General features: G+C 36.5%; 1 protein-coding gene across 4 annotated transcripts; it reads left to right on the forward strand.

Annotated features, from left to right (window-relative positions):
- LOC109244207 (splicing factor U2af large subunit B-like) lies at positions 332–18,632 on the forward strand. 4 transcript variants are annotated; one of them, XM_019411266.1, is made up of 18 exons: positions 332–560; positions 1,717–1,874; positions 2,867–2,983; positions 3,341–3,402; positions 4,048–4,127; positions 4,248–4,301; positions 4,380–4,439; positions 5,056–5,116; positions 5,200–5,312; positions 6,358–6,473; positions 8,148–8,246; positions 8,334–8,409; positions 15,076–15,164; positions 15,958–16,024; positions 16,510–16,608; positions 16,722–16,803; positions 17,478–17,545; positions 18,194–18,632. In XM_019411266.1, the coding sequence occupies exons 1-18, from the start codon at positions 477–479 to the stop codon at positions 18,329–18,331; spliced, it is 1,623 nt and encodes a 540-aa protein (XP_019266811.1). In that variant the 5' UTR covers positions 332–476; the 3' UTR covers positions 18,332–18,632. The 4 variants fall into 4 exon arrangements, with proteins under 4 accessions (XP_019266811.1, XP_019266817.1, XP_019266829.1 ...); XM_019411272.1 differs by having other exon boundaries at positions 2,867–2,920; XM_019411284.1 differs by lacking the exons at positions 332–560; positions 1,717–1,874; positions 2,867–2,983 and adding an exon at positions 3,616–3,828.

Here is a 23,196-nt window from a genome sequence, read left to right on the forward strand (position 1 = left end):
ACAAAAACTTCAGCTCTAGAGCTGAAGTTTCCAGTTACAACACAAAAACTTCCCAGTTACAATACAAAAACTTCAGCTCTAAAGGTGAAGTTTCCAGTTACAACATAAAAACTTCGCTAGTTACAAAACAAAAATTTCAGCTTTAGAGCTGAACTTCAGGCCGACTACTAGAATGCTGAAGTTTTGTATGATTGCCTTTGCTACTCCAGCCCCATGTGCTGAAGTTATGCGAAAAAATGGGTACGCTTGCAATTCTTTTTGCAAAGCGGGCACAAGTTAAAATGTGACACAAATGACCGTGGAGTACATTTAGCCCGTGAACCTTGAGAGAAATCAGCCCACTAAGCGGAATACATTTATACCCGAAGTTCAAAATCCGAATGGTAACAATCGTAACTTCTCTTCAATTCTCGTCTCCAACAAAATCAAAGAACTAGGGATAGGGTTTGGTGATCAAAGATTCAAAACTACCGATTATGTCTCGTTATGAAAGCAAAAGTGACGACCGCAGAAGATCGTCTCCGTATTCTTACAAAGATCGAAAGTCGCATCATCACGAGGTTCATTTTTTCTCTTTAATATTTGCTGGACATAGGGTTCAAATTGCTCTAAACTAGCTCGAATAATTTGATTCAAACTTTGCTAAATTAAGAAACTTACTAATTTATTTAACGAAGTGACATCGGATATATAAACAAATTTCTAATGTACTGTAATTTTGGATGTGAGCTAAAGCAATTTAATCAGAGATAAAAGGAATGAAATTTTTAATTGCAAGGAGCAATCAGTTGAATAAGACTTGAAGCTCCACGAGGCCATTTTAAGGTATTTTGGAGATAATCTTAGAGAAACAACAAATGAGATAAATTTGAATTTGTAACCAAATTAGTAGGATGAGAAACAGTTCGTGTGAACAGGACTATTGTAATTACTTTGTCGCACAAGATAAATTTCTACCTCATGGTTGTGGCTAAAGGGAAAATGCAATCCCAAATTGTTTGAAATTATCATTTTAAGAACTTTCAAGAATGAGAAAGCAAAAAGGTATGAGCCCATTAGTTTTATGCTTTCCTGTTTCTAGAAAAAGTAGAAAGTAGCACTGAAGGGTGTGGCCTTGAAGTTGGAATAAACCATGGGAGACCAAAGTTGACTAAAAAAGTTTGGTTATTTCCTTTCAATTTGTCTAAGCCTTGGTGGAAAAAGTTACTCGGTATATGTGCTGGTGGGAAGTAGCAGGTACTCGATTGATTAGTTGAGGTGGCGTAACTTGACCGGGGCACTACAGTTTAAGATAATTAAAAAAAAGAGAGGTAAAAATCATAATCCCTGTGCATGTAACAGCTCCATACTGGTTCTCTAGTACGGCAATTAAAGTACTTGGCTAAACATATGTTGGAACCATTTAGAATGCTGTTGGATATCACTCAAGTATTATGAAACTTGACGTGGCATAGTTCAGAAGTTCAACGGAATAATGATGTTTAATCACCGAAAATGCTTGTTATATTCATATAATTTGATTGAATTTCAAGCCCTCGCACTGAAAGTAAGCTGTCTTTGTTTTGTGTCATCCCCTAGGTGGAAGCTTTTGATTGCAAAAATTTGATCAGTAAAACCATTTTAGTCTATATGTGATCCCGTGAACTCTTTAAGCATATATTTCACTGCTTGTTGCTTTGGGCTAATTTCAGAATATTGTCTAATTGAATTTTTCAGAGCCAATCTAATGGATCTCGGCACGATAGATTGAGGGATAAATATTCCAGAGATCAAGACCGTCATCGTGAGGAATACAAGGATAAAAGCAGCAGGGGCTACAGAAGAAATGATGACAATGATGATTACAGCCCTTCCAGGAATCATAAATTTGACAGGTCATTTTAGAAAGAATGTTTGTACGCATAAGCTTTGAGATCTTTCCATTGGCTTACTGGTTCTTCTCTGGGAATAAAGTTTGTTCATTTGAATTGTTATGTCGTACTTCCGTCATGGTGCATTCTGCTCTATTAAATTTTGCTAAAATTATAGATGCATGCAATGGGAAGAATAGTTAGAGGTATTAGCTAACTCATAGGATCTGTTATTTTTGGAAACAAACAGTTAACCTATATAGTGCTTCTGGAATCAGTTGGTTCCAGGAAAATCAAGGCAATCCAATTGGCTCAGTTGGAAGTCCTTGTACAGTTGTAATGTTGGCATTAGACAAGATAATTCTTTGTTTGGTTTCACCAATCCAAAAAAATAAAAAATAGTTTGATTCCCTTATTTTTTTAAACTTTTGATAAGTAAAAAGTTCATCAATGAGCAAAACTATCAGTAAGGCAGTTATGGACTCTACAATAGGATGCATTAATTACAGAATCTTTCAACTTTTTAACAAGCTAATGGAATCTATACAATGTCCTCTTCACATGCATATTATAAATTCACTGAAAAGCACATCTACTTTCAAGACATAAACAGCTGTAGCTCTGCCTTTGAAACATCTCTGATTCCTTCTTTTCATACCATCAGACACACAGAAGCTGGAATGGCTCTCCACAATCCGCTCCAGCACCCAACGAGTTCTTTGACAGTCTTTGGCATCACATACTTTACCCCCAAAATTTGCTTAAAACAATTCCACAACTGGACAGCTAGGGTAAAGTGCCAAAAGAAAGAAAAAGGAAGATGCTTACTGTTTCTGATCTCTCTTTGTTCTAAGGGATTAAAGAGAAACACAAAGCCAAATTGTACCTGTAACTTTTTGCTTGATGATGAATCATATATATGGCTTGCATGACTGTTGTTTACGAATTAAAAGTAGTATCTTGGATAAATTGTTATTTTGTTATATGGTCATTTGGTCACTATTGTGATTTTATAGGCGCCAACATCGTGAAGGTAGAGAAAAGGGAGAGACACGTAGATCCCATTCAAGGTCAAAGGATCGTTCTTATGAGAAAGCTAGATCAAGATCAAATTCTCCTTTACCTCCAAAGAGGTTCCCTTATAATTTTTGATAATAATATGAATTTCCAAGTTAATAACTTCTTAATATATTGTACTTATGGTTTGATATTTTTTTTAAAGCAAATTACTGCAAGATTTCAATTAGTCTCATTATCATGTGGTTTTACTTTAAATTTTTTGCAAATTTTTGTTTACCTTTGGATTATTCATATGTCTTTCTCAATGCTCTATTTCATTTTCCACGAGGGATTCTTTTGTTCTCGTTCTTTTAAAACATGAATATATTTTACTCAAAATCATAGAGAAAAGTCTTGATTCACTCTTTTGTTCTCTTCCAGGCATCCACAAAATTGAAAAGTGCCATAATCTATGTTTTCCTTTTTGACAGCAAGCGGACAAGTGGCTTTGATATGGCTCCATCAGTAGCAGCAGCTTTTTCTAGTGGGGCAGGTTAGCATTTAGAACTTAAACTGCACAGATAATTATAGCTCTCTCCTACCTAAAATGATATCAGTGTACATTTAGAGATTTATGGTTATGTTCAATATGATAAGCTTTAATTTGTTTTCGTGCTGATAATTTCTACTTGGAACTGAGAATCATTGTTGTGTTGTTTGCTGTTGTGTTGGTTCTTTGTTTGTGATTTTGTTACATATGGCTAAGAAGGCAATATTGGACTTTATGTCCCACCATGCTACTCATGGGCGTGAGGGCTGTAGATTTAATTCAAGGAGGAATCAGTGCTTATGTTAGCTGGAACTTTTCCATCATCAACAGCAACTGTTGTAATTTGGTAGGCTCGCAATTGTTATCCAGAAACCTGCAGTGGTGGAATATAATTCTTGTTTTATTATCTGAATGGTGTACAATATATAGGTAAGGGATAGGTGCTTTTCCTTTTATGCTCTCTCTGGTGAATAACTACTACCATGATCCCTTTGACTCAAAAGCTAAAATGTTTTTTAAAAAATGTTTCATGTAATCTGTTGAATTCAGCATTTAAATCTGTTGTTTGTCGGCTGCATAATTTCTCAGATTTTACATTTTGACTTTCATCACTTTCGCTTCTCTTTTTACTTATTCCTTGTTATGTAGAGCAAGTTCTGGGTTCTTCCAATGCCCCTCAATCAATTCCTGGAATGTTACAAAACGTATTTCCAACTGATACAATTCAGGTACCACTAATTTAATTTGTAGGATTTATTTTTTGTTTGTATTTATTTTTTGTTTACTTCGATGTAAGTTTTCCCTATAGATCCATTTAGTTATTTCTCTGACTAAGGCGTGTTCAACAGGTTAATCAGTTGGGTTCTTTCCCTTTCTTGCCAGTTCAAGCCATGAGTCAGCAAGTAAATATGTTTTGCTGAAGCTCCATCCTCTTCTGTATTTACAAGAAGTGTTTCACCTTTTCCCCATTTTGCTCATAGGCTACAAGACATGCACGACGCGTCTATGTTGGTGGCCTCCCACCACTGGCTAATGAACAGGTAAGGCAAATATTGGTTTAATGGTCCATTTCCATCATCTTTCATCCACATTGTACCTAGGGTCCTTGCTTCTCTTTGAAATGGTTGTCATGACTTAATGTGGATGCTATACTTTACCAGCTTTTTTTTTAAGATTTCAAGCTTGCACACTGTACAGGCTGAATTTTATAACATCGGTTTTAAGATTGAATATGGCTTATGATAAAAAGGCTGCTAATTTGGAATTAAGGTGTAGCTGACTGATTTTGTTCCCCCCCCCCCCCCCCCCCCCCCCAAAACAAACAAAAAAAAGAAAGAAAGAAAAAACACCCCCTCCAAAAACAAAAAAACAAAAAACAAATATATGTCCATGAAAATTCTCCTTGTGCTGGAATTCTGCCATTAAAACAAACTGACATTCTAACTCAATTGTAAGACTATAACAAGGCCACATATGTCCCTGTCCTGTACTCGTAAGAGTGAGTTGAAATAGAGAGCTCTACGCCTCAAATATGGTGTCCCATGTAAGAAAAATTTGTTTTATGGTTGTATCTTATTTTAGGACTTTTGTCAGATCAAGTTTTGCTTCACTTAAGATTTCTTATTTCTTCTTCTTCTTTTGCTGCATCTGAAACAGACAATCTCAGCATTTTTTAGTCATGTTATGAGTGCTGTTGGTGGAAATTCTGCTGGTCCAGGTGCGTTCATATTTCAAACGTAATACTTTTATACATTTCCACTGTCACACTCCTTGTGAGTATAACCTATTCCTGAATTTCAGGTGATGCAGTTGTCAATGTGTACATTAATCATGAAAAGAAGTTTGCATTTGTGGAGATGAGAACAGTTGAAGAAGCCAGTAATGCAATGGCATTAGACGGAGTTGTTTTTGAGGCATGTATAACTATAGCCTTTTCTTTCTATATGGAGTGTTAATTTTGGGGATTCATCTATTCTAATCTCTCTTTTGGCTCGGTGTCTTAAAGTTCTACTCCTTTTATATATTTTTAATTTGGGTGGAAAGAGTAAGGTGGCGGGACTGCAGGAGCGTAAAGAAAGAGCAACGGAAACCCTCGGGACTTAATTTAATTTTTACGTCTTATGGCTGGAAATATACGTAATACATATTAATTGAAAAAAAACGATTCAATTTTTATTGTTCTTCTTCTCTCTTCTTATTTTTTGTTGTCAGTGGGGGTTCTGTTATCATACATGAGGTGGAAGCCTTCCTCCTGATTCTTCATGAATAGAACCGTACCTGTGATTCTGTATAATGAGATTCTTCTATTTCCTATAGTGCTCAATAATTCGAGGATCTTCATAAATCTTCTTATTGAGGTTAATCTAAGATGCTTATTGGTTTTGATAGGTGAAGAAAGAGAAATGGGAAACCAAGGGGCTTGAGATAATTTATATCTATGGTTGTAAAGATATGTTCTAACTTAAAATGATTCACTTTTTATTGCTTTTCCTGTTTCTTCATATTTTTTGTTTTGTGTGTGTGGATTTCTATTATAATACACGAGATAGAAAAGCAGTCCACCTGATTCTTCATGAATAGAACTGTATCTGCCATATCTATCTATCTATCCCTATAGTGTTCAATAATTCAGGGATCTTCATAAATGTTCTGCATGGATGTTTATGCTGCATGGATGTTCAAGTGAAATAGTATAGAAGACACCTATTGGCTTTAAAGGAAGTTTATAATCTTCTTATCGGCATTAGCTCTCCATAATAATAGTACTTGTTCCACTGAACATATCCTCTGTAGACAAATGAAAGTCAGATCTTCCAAATATTCTTCCTCACTGACAATGATATGTATAAATTAATACTATTCTTCTTGGTTTGCTACCCATGCCTTTAGTTCTTTGTTTTGCCAGGTGAATTTTGTTGGTTTAACTATTTGTTATTCTTTATGCTTTACTGTAAACAGGGTGTTTCTGTCAGGGTTCGAAGGCCTACTGATTACAATCCTTCTTTGGCTGCTGCACTTGGTCCTGGCCATCCAAGCCCTCACCTTAACTTAACTGCTGCTGGGCTTACGCCTGGGTAAGTTGAACTCGCTGTCTATTTTCCTTTACTGTTGTTGCTGCAGAAAATGGTGCCTCTGTCCTAAATTTGCTCTGGAAATTGTTAGTACTTGATTGATATGAGAAAGGTAAGCCAATTATAAGACCTACATTGTTATGTGGGAATGAATCTTTGACCTCCAAAGTTCAACATATCCACAAGATGAGTGTTGCTGAGACGTGCTTGCTAAGATGGATATGCGGTCATACAAGATTAGACAAGATTAGAAATGACCACATTCGGCAGAAGGTGCAATTAGCACACATCGAGAATAAAATGAGGCAAGGGCGCTTGAGATGGTTTGGTCATGTGTTGTGTCTGTGTCTACCTTCAGATGCACTAGTCTGTACATGCAAAACCATGGTGAATGAAGGTGTTGAAAGGGGACGAGGTAGGCCTAAAATCATGAAGGAAGTAGTCTCGAAACACCTAAAATCATTTGGAGTCCATGGAAACCTAGCCTAAAGGTAGAGTATAATGGAGGAAAAAGACCTATAATAGGTGACACATATTAGCTGGGACTATGCCTTAGTCACATTAGTATGTTCACATTAGTTTTTAGGAGTCTTTTAGTCATATCAGAGATTTATATGCCAATGGAAAATATAGAGAACTTTGTTATCATTATTATTATTATTATTATTATTATTATTATTATTATTATTATTATTATTCTTATTATTATCATCATCATATATTATCATTATTATTATTATCATCATCATTTATTATCATTATTATTATTACTATACGGGTCTCATGGTCGGTGAAGAGTCATATAGCCGACCTTAAGTTGCTTGAGTTTAGGCGTAGTAGTTGTTATTGGTTGGCATGAGACATTTCAATTATGTAATGTCGGTCTGATTTGTATTGATTGAGTTGTCCCTATCTGGGATTTTGTATTTTCCCAATCAGTCAATTACTTCAGTTTAATTCCAAACAGTCATGGATCCTCTGTAGTAGGAATCTCTAAATCTAGATTTTGTATTGTGTCCTGCCAATTTTTTTCAGTGAACTTTAAAGATAAATTGCTTATAGTATTGTAGACATCAGGAAAATGTACGTATGTACATGGAAAGTACAAGTGTGGTTTTTTTAAAAATACATGGATAAATAGACTGTATAAAAGGTGATACCTCTTTGTGGAAAATGAGACTTAACTTGAAGCATTTTCCTCGTAATTAATGAGCTTACAGTATATTTTGGAGAGTAATTCAGTGTGTTGAACCTCTTCTTGATTGTTGAAAGCCAGGTGAATCTGGAGAATTTAGATGTTTGGACTGGTTTAATGTGCACAGATCGTGAGATGCTCCAACTTTTAATTTCTGTTTTCCTGTCCCTTTTTGGGTTCTTTTTTTTTATTGGGTTGTGGGGGGGGGGGGGGGGGGGGGGTAGTAGTTGGAGATGGGAATGTACGGATGCATGCCAAGCACGTTTACTCTGGGAAATTGGTGGTGCTTACATTCTCCTCCGCCTGTCAGTGTAACAGTTACAATGCTTTGTTGCCTTCTCTTTTGGGCGGCTATTTTTGTGTATGATATCTGCTCTAACAAATTATGTTATGCTTTTTCTCCTCTTTATTTCTTTCTTAGCCTGCACAGCTGTATCCTTATTGTTTGTCTTCATGTGCATATGTTTCTCATCATTTGCCAGAGCAATTGGGGACGCGGAGGAACCTGATCGTGTTTTTGTTGGTGGATTGCCATACCTTTTTACTGAAGTGCAGATAAAAGAACTACTGGAGTCTTTCGGGTACAAAAATCATATTAGATGGCAATTGTCACTAAGTTTCAGAATATTATGTCTGGAGCTCTGATGTATTGAATTTGTCTATTGTAGACCTTTGCGCAGATTTGAGGTGGTAAAGGATAGAGAGACAGGAAACTCTAAAGGTTATGGTTTCTGCACATATCAGGTAATTAAGTTGATATCTAAGTACATTCTTGCCTTATACTTTTGGGATGTAGAAAATGTTCCATAACTTCCATCTCTTTTCCTTTCCAAATTCCTTTTTTGAGCCGACTAATTAGCTGTTTTCCTTCTGTGGATCTTCATTTTTGTTTAGTAATTAATCATTCCATAAATTGATTATTTACTCGGTATCCTTCAATTAATGTAATCCCATGCCCTTTACAGTTCACACTGAATGTTTGCTATATTGAAGTCTTGGCTTTATAGTTTATGTGCATTTCAGGATCCATTTTTTATTCTTGTAGTAGCAGGATTGCATACTCTTTTCTCTCAGTTACTTGATCCTATGGTTTAAGATTGAGAGCTTGCTGATTGATGTCTTGGGTCCTTTCAGGCTCAATTTGTTTTTTTTGTTGATACTACAAAGCAATTGCTTAATACTACACCAAACATTGTCGATATATGACAAGGGAGCACAGAGGACCACTAAAAATCAACCTAATGCTGGATCGCCTACTTTATCTAGACATACAAATTACAATAATTAAATAACCTTGAATCCTGTTTGTCTCTATATGGATTTTTCACTTCTTCCTACTTCCCTAAGTCCATTTAGCCCAAGTGAATTATCTTAATAAACAATTTCCCACCAGCAAACTTCTCCTGCTTATCAGCTAATGCGATATACTCAGTTCCTCAATTGTCAGTATTACTTCCTCCGCAGTTACCTCCATTTCAGTTCCACATTATGGGCTCTCATAGATACCTGTGCTGATCCTACAGCCCAACTCAACTTCTTCACTGCAGCATATTAGCCGTTTGCAGATAATTTACCTAATCTCTCTCCATTGTTCCCTATGCTAATTATTCTCCTTAACCCTCTATCATAGTTCACTGAAGATGTCAATCTCGTTAATTACAAATGAAGTCCTCCCGATGTATTTAGATTTACAAGCATAGGTAGAATTTTGTAATTCTCCTTGCCAGCACTTCTCTCCGTTCTCTCCGTCCAACATCTTCCTATTTTGATGAGCAGGGATAAGGTTTCATCCTCATGCCAGTTAAGTGAAATGCTAAAAAATATACCAAATCTGCAGATGTTTCACTGAGTCCACACTGAATTGTCCTCCTCTGTTTCTTCTACATCTCGGCTTTTCACCTCCTTTGGATGATGTTAGAAAGCACGGGAGAAAATATTATTGATTAATATTCTATGTTACAATGAGCCCTATTTATATGTATACATAACACATAACCTACTCCTATTTCATAAGGGACTAGGACTAATTACATATATTCACATAACTATTCTAACACTCCCCCTCAAGCTGGTGCATATAAATCATATGTACCGAGCTTGTTACATATGTAGTTAATACGAGGACCAGTGAGGGACTTGGTGAAAATATCTGCAAGCTGATCATTTGACTTCACAAAGTTTGTAGCAATGTCTCCCGGGAGTATCTTTTTTCTAACAAAGTGACAGTCAATCTCAATGTGTTTAGTTCTCTCATGGAACACTTGATTTGACGCAATATGAAGAGCAGTTTGATTATCACACACAAGTCCCATATGACTAATCTCATCAAATTTCAACTCCTTGAGTAACTGTTTGATCCAATTAGCTCACATGTCGCCATAGCTATTGCTCGATATTCTGCTTCTGCACTAGACCGAGCAACCACATTCTGTTTCTTGCTCTTCTATGACACCAAATTTCCTCCTACTAAGACACAATATCCAGACGTAGAACGTCTATCAAAAGGTAATCCTGCCCAATCAGCATCTGAGTATCCAACGATCTGCTCATGGCCTCGATCCTCAAACAATAAACCTTTGCCTGGAGCTGATTTTATATACCGAAGAATGCGGGCAACTGCATCCCAGTGACTATCACAGGGAGAATCCATAAACTGACTCCCAACACTCACAGGAAAGGAAATGTCAGGTCTAGTCACTGTGAGGTAATTTATTTACCAACCAACTGCCTATATCTTGCAGGATCGCTAAGAGGCTCCCCCTGTCCCGGCAGAAGTTTAGAATTCGGATCTATCGGAGTGTCAACAGGTCTACAACCTGTCATTCCTGTCTCCTCAAGAATATCTAAGGCATACTTCCGTTGTGAGATCACAATACCTGAGCGACCTCAATACCCAGAAAATACTTTAATCTGCCCAATCCTTAGTCTGAAAGTGCTGAAAGAGATGTTGCTTCAACTTACTAATACCATCCTGATCATTGCCGGTAATAACAATATCGTCAACATAAACGACTAGATAAAACAGAGATTTGAAGCAGAATGCCGATAAAACACGAAGTGATCAGCTTCACTACGAGTCATGCCAAACTCCTGAATAACTGTGCTGAACTTACTAAACCAAGCTCGAAGAGATTGCTTTAGACCATAGAGGGACCGGCGCAACCGACATACAAGGCCACTAGACTCCCCATGACCAACAAAACCAGGTGGTTGCTCCATATAAACCTCATCCTCAAGGTCACCGTGAAGAAAAACATTCTTAATGTCCAACTGATAAAGAGGCCAATGGCGAACAACCACCATGGATAGAAAAAGGCGGATTGATGCTATTTTAGCCACGGGAGAGAAAGTATCACTGTAGTCGAGTCCAAATATCTGAGTATACCCTTTGGCAACAAGACGAGCCTTAAGTCGATCAACCTGGCCATCTGGACCAACTTTGACTGCATACACCCAATGACAACAAACAGTCGATTTACCCGAAGGAAGAGGAACAAGCTCCCAAGTACCACTCGTATGTAAAGCAAACATCTCGTCAATCATAGCCTGTCGCTACCCGAGATTAGACAGTGCTTCACTTGTAGACTTAGGGATGGAAACAGAGGACAAAGATGATACAAATGCACAATGGGATGATGACAGACGATGATAACTTAAACCGACATAATGGGGATTAGGATTAAGTGCGGACCATATACCTTTTCGTAGTGCAATCGGTTGACTAAGAGGAGACAAGTCCGCAGTATTAGCAGGGTCAGGTATAGGACGTGAATCAGCTGGGCCTGATGCTGGCGACAATGATAAGTCAGGAGTGGTGGAGCTGTAGAAGGTTGAACTGGACTAGGTGGTGGCACTGGAGCTATAGTTGGTGGAGCTGGACTAGGTGGTGGCAATGGAGCTGTAGGTGGTGGAGCTGCAACTGGAGCTGTAGGTGGTGGAGCTGCAACTGGAGCTATGGAGGAAGATGAATGGGAGATAGTGACTGAAACTCCAAAAGACGGAACTGGTAGCACCTCAGAAATATCTAAGTGATTACCTGAACCTGTGAAGTATGATTGAGTTTCAAAGTAGGTAACATTAGCAGACATTAGAAACCGTTGGAGGTCAGGACAATAACATCGATATCCCTTTTGTGTTATCGAGTAACCCATAAATATGCACTTAAGAGCACGATGAGCTAACTTATCTTTTCCTGGAGTAAGGTTATGAACAAAACACGTACTCCCAAAGACACGGGTGGAAGAGAGAACAAAGGTAAGTGGGGAAACAGGACAGAAAATGGAACTTGATTCTGGATAGCTGAAGATGGCATATGATTAATAAAATAGCAAGATGTAAGAACTGCATCCCCCAAAAACGCAGCAGAACATGAGATTGTGTGAGTAGGGTACGAGCAGTTTCAATAAGATGTCTATTCTTTCTTTCAGCTACCCCATTTTGTTGGGATGTGTGCGGACAAGATGTTTATGAATAATCCCATGAGAGTTCATAAACTACTGAAATGGGGAAGACAAATACTCTAGGGCATTATCACTACGAAATGTGCGGATAGAAACCCCTAATTGGTTTTGAATTTCAGCGTGGAAGGTCGGAAAATAGAAAACAACTCTGATCGATTTTTCATCAAAAATATCCAAGTGCACATGGAATAATCATCAATGAAACTGATAAAGTAGCGGAATCCCAAGGTAGAACGACCCGACTAGGACCCCAAACATCTAAATGGACTAAAGTAAAAGATGACTCTTCTCGATTATCAAGACGCCGCGGGAAATGGTAGCGGGTATGCTTACCGAGCTTACATTACTCACACTTGAGTGGACAAGTGAGATAAGCCAGGTACCATTTTCTGAAGTTTTGACAAACTGGGATGTTCCAACCGTTTATGTAATAAATCTGGTGAATCAGTAACGGAACACGTTGTTGAAGGAAGACAAGATGTGAGTCCATGTGATTTTGTAAGGATAAGGTAATAAATTCCATCTGATTCATGTCCGGTACCAATGATCCGCCCCGTACTGCCTTCCTGTATAAAAACAAGGTCATCAAGAAATAAAACAGCAGATTTAAGTGATTTGGCCAAGCGACTAACGCTATGAGATTAAAAGGACTACCGGGAACATAAAGAACTGAGTCTAAAGGTAAGTAAGGAAGTGGACTTGCTTGACCTATTGCAGTTGCCATGGTTTGAGACGCATTGGCCATTGTGACTGTTGGAAGAGATTGAGAATATGTAATACTAGTGAAAAGAGATTTGTTACCAGAAATATGATCAGATGCACCTGAATCAATGACCCAAGACTCATAGGTTGAAGATTGGGGAGACACACGTCACACTACTATTTGTTGGAACAACGGAGGCTAATCCTGAAGATGTCTGTTTACGTGCTTTGTACCGAAGGAACTCAATATAATCCGATAAAGAAACCATCTAGATTGGATTCAATGCATTGGATCAAACGGATTGTGAGTCTAAGGCTTCTAATACGAATGACATTATGATGTTCACGCCGGAAAAATTGGAAACCCTTCTGGAAATTACTATTAACGCCAGAAAAATCAGGAAATTCTCTGAAAATCACTGTTCACGCCGGAAAAAATATGAAAGTGGTCGGAATTTGGTTTAAATTGGATGGGTAGGCTTGGAATTGCAAGGCGATTACACTGTCCAAAAGAAAATTTTCCAAATTCTGATCGGAACAGCCTTCAAGCGCCGACGTGTGGGACAGACGCGCCGGCGGCGTCAGAACTCCGGCAGGATCGTGGGGGCGCGTGAGTGGGAATTTTCAGGTGACCTTTTCTGGGGTTTGGTCGCCTATCTCTTGGGAACCTTTTGGTGGTGTTGGATTTTACGCAACACTGATAATTAGATAGTCACTTAGGTCACTGGAAAATCGCACGGTGACCGAGTTCTTTCTTCCTAGATGTCGCTGGAATGACGCACAACGATCTCTTCTCACCAAAGCTTTGATACCATGTGAGAAAGCACGGGAGAAAGTATTATTGATTAATATTCTATGTTACAATGAGCCCTATTTATATGTATACATAACACATAACCTACTCCTATTACATAAGGGACTAGGACTAATTACATATATTCACATAACTATTCTAACAGATGAAATTCGGGGGAATTACGCTCCTTGTCACTTGGCCCAACAGTCCAAAAAAAATGGCCCACGTTTGAAGCCCTTACCTGATATGGCCCAGGTTGTACATAATCTGAAAATTATTTTTCACCAGTTAGCCCCCCTATTTTTTTTCTTTTCTTCGTTCTTCTTCTTCCTCTTCCACGACTTTGCACCCCAAAATTTCTCTACCATTATATATATTCTTCAATTCTCCTTCGAGATTCCAAGTTGATAATCACTATTAAGATGAGAAGAAAAAATACCACTTAAGAGAATTATTATTTTTGGAGTCGCCATTAAAGGTCATTCGAAGCTTCAATTTCAGAAATTGGATTTTTCAATTTTGTTAGTTGTTTGTATTGGGTGTTGGCCCGATTGATTGGGATCGTCAAGGGGAGTTCAAAACTCAAATTTGAAGTGATTTGGAGCAGATTTGAGCTAGATTTGAGTTGAATTTCAGAAGATGCCCAAAGAAGAAGAAAAACCCGTGAAGCTCCATTAATAGGATTCATTTGTATAATAGTGTATAAGTAATGTGTAATAGTGTATAAACACCTCTTGTACATTATTTTATACAAGGTTGATACATTATTTACAATTTGGTGGATTTCTCACGTTATTTCTTGTTCTTCTTATTGTTCTTCTTCTTCTTCTTCAACTGCATACATGGTGTATCACTAACATTTTCACTACTGTGCTTATACATCTTTATACACTTTTATACAACTATATATATAATATACCTCTTTGTATAAAAGTGTATAATGTTGTATAAAAATGTATAAGCATCTCTGACGAACTTTGTGTACGATTTTCAATCAAACTATTCCAAATCTCCATTAAATGACTTTAAACTTTGTATACAGTCAACTAAGACTAATTATAATAAGTTCAACAATACCCACTCCATATTTCTCATAAAATCATATTCAAAATCTAACAAGATTAGCATTAAAGAAGATGAAATTTTAGATTTCTCGCATCTGTTTTTGAATTTTCGTAGTTGTGATAGGTATGTAGAAACTTGAGGAAAAAGGAGAATGGAAATGTTTCACGCTTGAATATATAGAGAATAAAAAAACTGAAAAAATTCAGATCTAAGCTTATTGATATTTGGCTACACATTTGCAAACTTGTAAGTGGGGCAAAATAATGCAAGGTCAACTTATGGAGTGCATTATTATGTAATTTTGTCATGAAATTCCCATTGCTTCTTCATAATGCTGAAGAAGGTTTTACCTTATATTGGGTAGTAACCAACTATTACTTGCTTCAGGATCCATTAGTTACAGACATTGCTTGTGCTGCGTTAAACGGCTTAAAGATGGGTGACAAGACACTGACGGTTCGACGTGCTAACTCTAGGTATGTTTTCATCCAGCGTTTAGGAAATCCGGTGACTGAAGACTGGAAATTTGTGAGGCATGCAATATTTCTTCTGGAACTTTTTCTAAATCCTGTATCTCCTGTGTGTTTGTGTTTTAGTTGGATGGGTTCGTCATGACTTCTTTGTCGTACGTCTGATTCTGTTTAGTATCAAGATCATGTTCTCATCATTATGATAACAGATTAAATTTTCTAAACCGAACTCTTCTGATTGTTTACATTTGGTGTCATCATCTAGATCTACATTGTATACTAAAAGATTATGTCTTCGAGGTTCATGTATAAGAGATGACCTTCCTCTGAGAAGATATGCAGAAGTACATTGTGCGACCTAAGAAACGTGTGGTTTCTACCCATTTAGATAGTCTGAGAATTTTGTAATTCGATTTTATTAGTCCTTGGGAACAGTGTAGCTATAGTTAAGAGTCAGAGTACTGAGTAGGTTGAATTGTTCAGTAATCAGTCATGTTCTTTCAGAAACAAGTGTCTTGCATGCTTGCTTCGTTGGCTCAAAAAGTAGAATTTGTAAACTGCCTTGGGCTTGATTTATGTTCAAGCAGAAAATTTTACTTTTGAAAGATGATTAACTTCCCTCCGTACATGGTCTATGCCTTCCATATGTTATTTTATTGAAGGGGACTGGGAGTTCATGGCATGTCTTTCATGTTTTGTTGCTGGAACCGCACTTGCAGTTTGGAAAGGGCTATTCTATATTCCGATGGTAATTTTATTATTTTCTTTTTCTATGACATTTTCCAATCATGTTTAACAGCACCGGGCAGGTGAAATCTGAACAGGAGTGTATATTGGCTCAGGCAAGGCAACATATAGCTATGCAGGTTGAATGTTATCTACAGTATCAACTTATTATTCTTAATACTCTTCTGAGCCTTGGAGCATCAGTAAAGTTGTCTCCATGTGACCTATAGGCCACGGAGTCGAGTCGTGGAAGCAGCCATTAGGGTAGGTTGTCTACATCACACCCCTTGGGGTGTGGTCCTTCCCCATGACCCTGCTTGAATGCGGGATGCTTTGTGCACCACGCTGTCCTGTTATTCTAAATACTCCTCTGACCCAAATGCTTCAACCTTTTTAACTTCCCGAGTTTTGAGCTCAGTGAACTTTGACTAATATTTTGATATCAGCAAATTGAAATCAATTTGTAGAGCTTCTGCTGAAATTTCTGAATGTCTAAGTTTTAATTCGATCTAATAAATAAAACTTATCCAATCTAACTCTTAAAATTGGTCAAATAAGTGATCGGGGTAGAGTGAGCATTTTTCTCGACTTTTGATCGCTTAAGGAATATGCTGCTTGCTTGCAGAAAATGGCTTTTGAAGCTGGTGGTATGACTATTCCTGGTACAGAGATAGGGCCTGTTGTGACTGCTGAAATTCCAACCAAGGTGTTATGTTTAACTGAGGTATTTACACGTCTTAGAGATAAGGATATTCGTTATATAACTTATATTTAAAGGTAATGATAAAAAATATCGAAGTAATTCTGATAGGTTATCTTCCTCTTGATGTATTGAAGGTAATTACCCCTCAAGAATTGTTTGATGACGTAGAGTATGGAGAAATTTTGGAAGACATGAAAGAAGAAGGCCGAAAATTTGGTGACTACAGCTTCTAATTCATTAACATATCTTTTGTTCTCTTTTTTTTATTTATTTATTTTTTTTTTATAAGAATATGTTGTTTATGTTTCAATCTGTTTGCTGTATTCACATAGACAATGCTTCTATTCAGAAAAGATGATTGAACAGGAGCCACTTTCAGAATGATTAATTATGAACTATTTTAAATAACTGCAACAGTACACAGGGAGTTGCTTGCCTGTGGACTCTTCTTTTTGATACCTTGGAAGAACAAAAAAGTTATTGTATGATGGTTGATGCCTTACCTCCATATATAATTGAATAAAGAAGAAATTTTAAGATTTAAATGAAGAAGAAACTAGAAGAAAAAGATATCTATATTAGAAGAGGGCTATATTTTTGGTTTTTTTCCTCATTTGTACTCAGCACTACCTTTGTGCTGTTTATGAAAACAATTATTGCCACTTCAATAAACAAAATTAAAAAAGAAGAGATCTTCTGTTCTATGAGAAGTTCTTGCTACTAAAACTTCTTTGAATAGATGATAAAAGATTCGTAAAAGATTCGATCAATTAAAATTCCTAATGTATTGTATATTTTTTTTCTTGAGTTTCCCCTCTCATGTGTGCCCTTCAATTTGTAAGATTAAGTATTGCTGAATCATTAACGGATTTTGTTTGTCTGAATTATAGGTGACTTGATTGATGTTGTTATACCTCGGCCAGAACCTGATCATCAAATTATCGAAGGTCATGGGAAGGTAATAACGTTGTCATTTTTGTGTCCAATCTTTAGGAATTGACTCAATGTTATTTCGAGCATTTCTCGTGTCTTTGCTTTGTGCTCTACAAATACTTCATATTGTTGTACAACTGAGCAATAAAACCTGTACAAACCTGTACAAGTTTGCTGCCATGAAAAGCAGAAAGGCCCGTGGTTATTTCCTGGTTGAAAATGGGAAAATAAGGTGTTCTGTTACTTGCAGTCGTCCCTTCTTTTCTTCTATACTTGTTTCGTTCTAGATCTGAGATAATCATCATAGAATTTCTACTTACCTTAATTTGTGAAGGAGAAAATGATGCATAAGCAAGTTTTAGGCTTTCTTTCTTCTTCTCTGCTACAGATATTGGTAAATGAAGGTAGTGTAGACTCTGAAAATGTTGAAAGTACGTGTTTGTATTTTTTGCTGCACGGAGAATACTCGTTAGTTAATCCTCATTAAGCACACACAATGTAGCATTATCATTGGGGATAACTCTACGTGTATGTGGTATCTTGAAAGTTCACCGGATATGGGTGCTAGCCATGAAAGCAAATGTCGAGGATAATAAACTGCAATTGTAAGAGACTGTCGATCTTGAATTTCGTTCTCATTGTTTCACATGGGTGTTTGTGTTCCAAATTGCAGGTATTTCTCGAGTACTCGGACATTACTGGTTGTAGCAATGCAAAGGCTGCACTTGGTGGCAGGAAATTTGGAGGAAATACTGTCATTGCCATTTATTATCCTGAAGACAAATACTATGACAAGGATTATGCCGCTTAGGTTTCTGAAAATTTTCCATGTTGATAGTCTTTGTATATGTTTAGTGTTTGTAATTGTCAGTTTACTGCAGTCTGGGCTGTTCGATAATGGTCAAGTAGGAGTAGTTTTACACTACCCCGTCCAAACTACTGAAATTACTAGATTTTAATTCTTTTTTATTTCCAGCACCTTGTAATGCTGTGTATTAAGATTTAAGGGTAGTTAGGCAACAAACTAGAAAGAATAAATTTCATTTGGAATGGATGGACTACAAGGATGAATTTTGCGCATATGGCAATTAAAATTTTCATTATTTCAAATATACCTTTCTTAGAGTTGCTAAATTTGGCGTTAATATAAATATTTCTTTAAATATGTTTTACTTTCCTAATGTTGAAGGACAGTGTTCGCAACAAATTATATGTGATACAAAAATAAATTGCAACCACAATATAAATATGAAGAAATATAATTTTATTGATAAAATGATGCGGGTACAATTCTATTTGTTCCCTTGATTCTTCTCTCCTATTTATCTCCGTGATTCGATGGCTGGAGCAGCGTATTTCTCGAACGTAGGATGATACAGGTTTTCATGGATTTATTTGATATCCATGATGTATGTTGTGGATCTTCTTGAATTATTTGATTATCAAGAATTATCCGGCATTTCTTGATCTCTTGTGAATATCCCGTAAGTTTTATGGGATTTTCGAGATGATCTCCATTTTTGAGATGCCTATTCAAAGGGAATATGTGACCCTTTTTATAGCTTTGATTTAACCGGGTTAGGATAGAGTAACTTCCAAGAAATCCTAATAGACACCTAGGATTTCAAGAGTCGTGTAGTATCTTTAATTTAGTTTTTGACTTGATCCCTTAAAATTTCGATATCTACAAATGCCCCCTACTTCAAGGTTTGTCGAGGGGAAGCTTGCCGGACCTCAAAGACGAGACTTGAAGTAATACTTTTTTTTCTCGCGTTTAAATAAAGAACTTAAATTCTTTTGGCAACCGTTCCAGCAACTGGTCTTGAACATGCGCCGAGTGATCGGGCCAATATAATAGAGATCGGCAGATGTGGCTGCAATAACGTCCTTACTTAGAACACCATTGCTCTTTCTGAAGGCCATCACAATAGTTGATTTTGAATCTTGTAGTTTCCGAGAAAGAGATGAAGGGCAGAATTGGTCCCACCGGGCGTGCCAATTTGTTTGCAACAAATTATATGTGATACAAAAATAAATTGCAACCACAATATAAATATAAAGAAGCATAATTTTATTGATAAAATGATGCGGGTACAATCCTGTTTGTTCCCTTGATTCTTCTCTCCTATTTATCTCCGTGATTCGATGGCTGGAGCAGCGTATTTTTCGAACGTAGGATGATACGGGCTTTCATGGATTTATTTGATATCCATGATGTATGTTGTGGATCTTCTTGAATTATTTGATTATCAAGAATTATCCGGCCACTTCTTGATCTCTTGTGAACATCCCGTGAGTTTATGGGGTTTTCGAGATGATCTCCATTTTTGAGATGCCTATTCAAAGGGAATATGTGACCCTTTTTATAGCTTTGATTTAGGGTTAGGGTAGAGTAACTTACAAGAAATCCTAATAGACTCCTAGGATTTCAAGAGTCGTGTAGTATCTTTAATTTAGGATTTGGCTTGATCCCTTAAAATTTCGATGTCTACAGACAGAATAGCCGAATCCTTTTTTTGGGGGGTGGGGGGGTGGGGCAGAATCTCAATAAATTTAGGTCTTCCTTAATTGCTAGCATATTCGTTCATCATAGGCAAAATACATAAGTTACCCCCTAAACTATAGACCAAATCCCTCTTACACACTTTCTGACCACGAAAATTACCTTACTCACTTAACCTTTTCAAAATGTGTCTAAGACACATCACTTTTTTCTTGACGAATTCTTCAAAACATGTGTGTTGTCACGCATCAATAAGGTCGTGACACGTGTACTAATTCAAGTAAAAAAAAAATACTTAATATTTAAAAGAAAAAATAAAAAAACACCCCCCTCCCTCCCCAAGCCTCTCATCTTCTTCAAACTATCATACCTTCGTCTTCCTCCTCTGTGGCTGGCACCAACACCACCTCCATGGCCGCTGCCATAGCCATAATCAAAAGAAAGAAAAAGGTCCCATCCAAATAACCACCTTCAATACATCTCCCCGACATTAATCATCGCAAGAAAATGATCTTGTCATCGAAAAACAAAAGGCCACTAATGACCCCTCCTTGCCTGAAACTTTTTGGTTCGAGTTGATCTTCTGGGTTTTGGTGTACTAAATCTCTAAGCTCTCTGCCATTTTTGTATATTCTGAACTGGGTTTTTTTGCTCATATGTTATTGAGAGGCTATCAATGAAGAAGTCCAATTGTTAGCATTTTTTCCAAATTGGGTTTCCAGTTGTTTGCTAGTATGCCAACTGAAAGAGGTGAGTCGGAAAAGTTTAAATTTTTAGCATTTCTGGAGATGCCGATGCATGGGGAGTGTATTTGCAGCATTTTTTCTGAACTGGGTCTTCAAATATTTGCTAATTATATGTTAAAGAGAGGCCATGAACTAAAATTAATAGAAATTAATACTGAATTTTTTGTAGGTGTTTTACTGTTAGAATTATTCAGTGAAATGAGACAATGGAGTTGGAAGAGAACAGGAGGGTTTCGCTGGTCATGGAGGGATTGGAGAGGAAAACAAAAGAAAAAGAAAAAGGAAAATAAATAAATTTGGACCAGAGGATCGACTTTATTAAATCTGAACCGTTGACAAAAAGCTACAAACACACATTTTTCACCTTTTCACGCGCTCCTTTTTGCGTGTAATATACCTGGTCAAAAGTGGTGCCTCTCAGGCACACTCTAAAAAGGTTAAGTGTGTAAGATAATTTTCGTGGTCAAAAAGTGTATAAGAAGGATTTGGTCTATAGTTTAGGGGATAACTTATGTATTTTGCCTTCATCATACATCATATCATAGATTGGTGCATATGGATGTTCACACATGATCAATCTTTTTTTGTCATTTTTTTTCTTTTATCTTTTGTGTGCTACTTGCACCTTTTTGTTACATATGATCAATTTTAGTTTTATTAAACTTTTATATAATTGTGCATCCATCTAAATATCCGTAATTCTACCATACTTATCTTGTGGTTTGTTAAGGTTTAGAGGCACAATCTTTTCTATTTAAAAAAAGTAAGCTATAACGATGAGCAAGTGAAAATGACAAGCACATAGATTAAGCCGAATTTGCAGCTGGAGACTGATCTTTGTGTGATACTGTTGAACCAATTATTTAATATTAATAGATGCCAAATTAAATTCGTTTTAATTAATCTCTTTATCTCCTTCCATTTGAGACAATAATTAAAAAGAACTATAAATTGAGACAATAATTAAAAAGAACTATAAAAAGAGCAAAACAAAACAAAAGTAAATTCAACAACGTGTAGGCATGTCAGAACTCAGGCGAAAAGCGGCATTTGCATCTATACCCGTTTTTTGGGTCACGTTTTAACTTGTGTCCACTTTGCAAAAAAAATTGCAGGCGTACCCACTTTTTCGCGTAACTTCAGCATACGGGGCTGAAGTAGCAAAGACAATCACGCAAAACTTCAGAATTCTAGTAGACGGGCCTGAAGTAGCAAGTGTGCTGAAGTTTTTGTTTGTAATTGCTGAACTTAAGCATAGTAGCTGAAGTTTTGTTCTCTATTTGCTAAAGTTTTTGTTTGTAATTGCTGAACTTAAGCATAGTAGCTGAAGTTTTGTTCTCTATTTGCTGAAGTTTTTGTTTGTAATTGCACTAAATAAGCTGAAGTTTTTTTGTCCTGGATTCATTAGTTTTGTCATTAAGTATGCTGAAGTTATTTAGTTCATTTATAAAAACTTCAGCACTAAATAAGTTGAAGTTTTTTTTGTCCTGGATAAGCTTTTTCAAAAACTTCAGCAGAAGATGCTGAAGTTATTTAGTTCATTTGTAAAAACTTCAGCACTAAAATAAGCTGAAGTTTTTTTTGTCTTGGATTCATTACTTTTGTCATAAAGCTTGTTCAAAAACTTCAGCAAAAGATGCTGAAGTTATTTAGATCATTTGTAAAGACTTCGACACTAAATAAGCTGAAGTTCTTTTGTCCTGGATTCATTAGTTTTGTTATAATCAGACTACTATAAAATAATCAGATTGCCAACAGTATCTAAATCATAAAATTTTGGAAATAAATAAATGTGAAAAGAACAGAATTATCATGAAAAGAATCACTAAGTGTGACCTTAAACTTCCCGTACGTGGAAATATTCACAAATTATTGTCTACTAACTTACGTAATTATTTATAATTTATTTTTAAATAATCTGATAAACATACTTATGGCAATCATCCCATGAACTGAAATTTCATAGCAGCACCAACAACAGCAGAAGAAAGAAAGAAAGAAGAAGAAGAAGAAGAAGAAGAAGAAGAAGAAGAAGAAGAAGAAAACGAAGGACGAGAAGGAGGAGGAGAAAGGGGGCTGAAGTTGTTTAAAAAATGGGTACAAGTTAAAACTTTTAAAAAAAATGGGTATAGATTAAATGGGGGCGACCAAATAGGACGACCGTGCAATTTTTACTCCCTCCGGTCCACAATAAGTGACCAATTTGCTTTTGGCACGTCCATTAAGAAAATACTAAATTCTATACGAAAATACTTGTATGACTAAAATATCCTTAATTAAATATCTTATGTGAGGAGTAAGAAAATGTTTTAGGGATATGTACATAAGGGTAATTTTGTAAAAGCAAAATTGAATTATTCCTTGATTATATAAATGGACACTTATTTTGAACTAAAATAAAAAAAAAAAATTGATTACTTATTTTGG

This window comes from Nicotiana attenuata, chromosome 2, assembly GCF_001879085.1.
Source record: "Nicotiana attenuata strain UT chromosome 2, NIATTr2, whole genome shotgun sequence".
NCBI lineage: Eukaryota > Viridiplantae > Streptophyta > Magnoliopsida > Solanales > Solanaceae > Nicotiana > Nicotiana attenuata.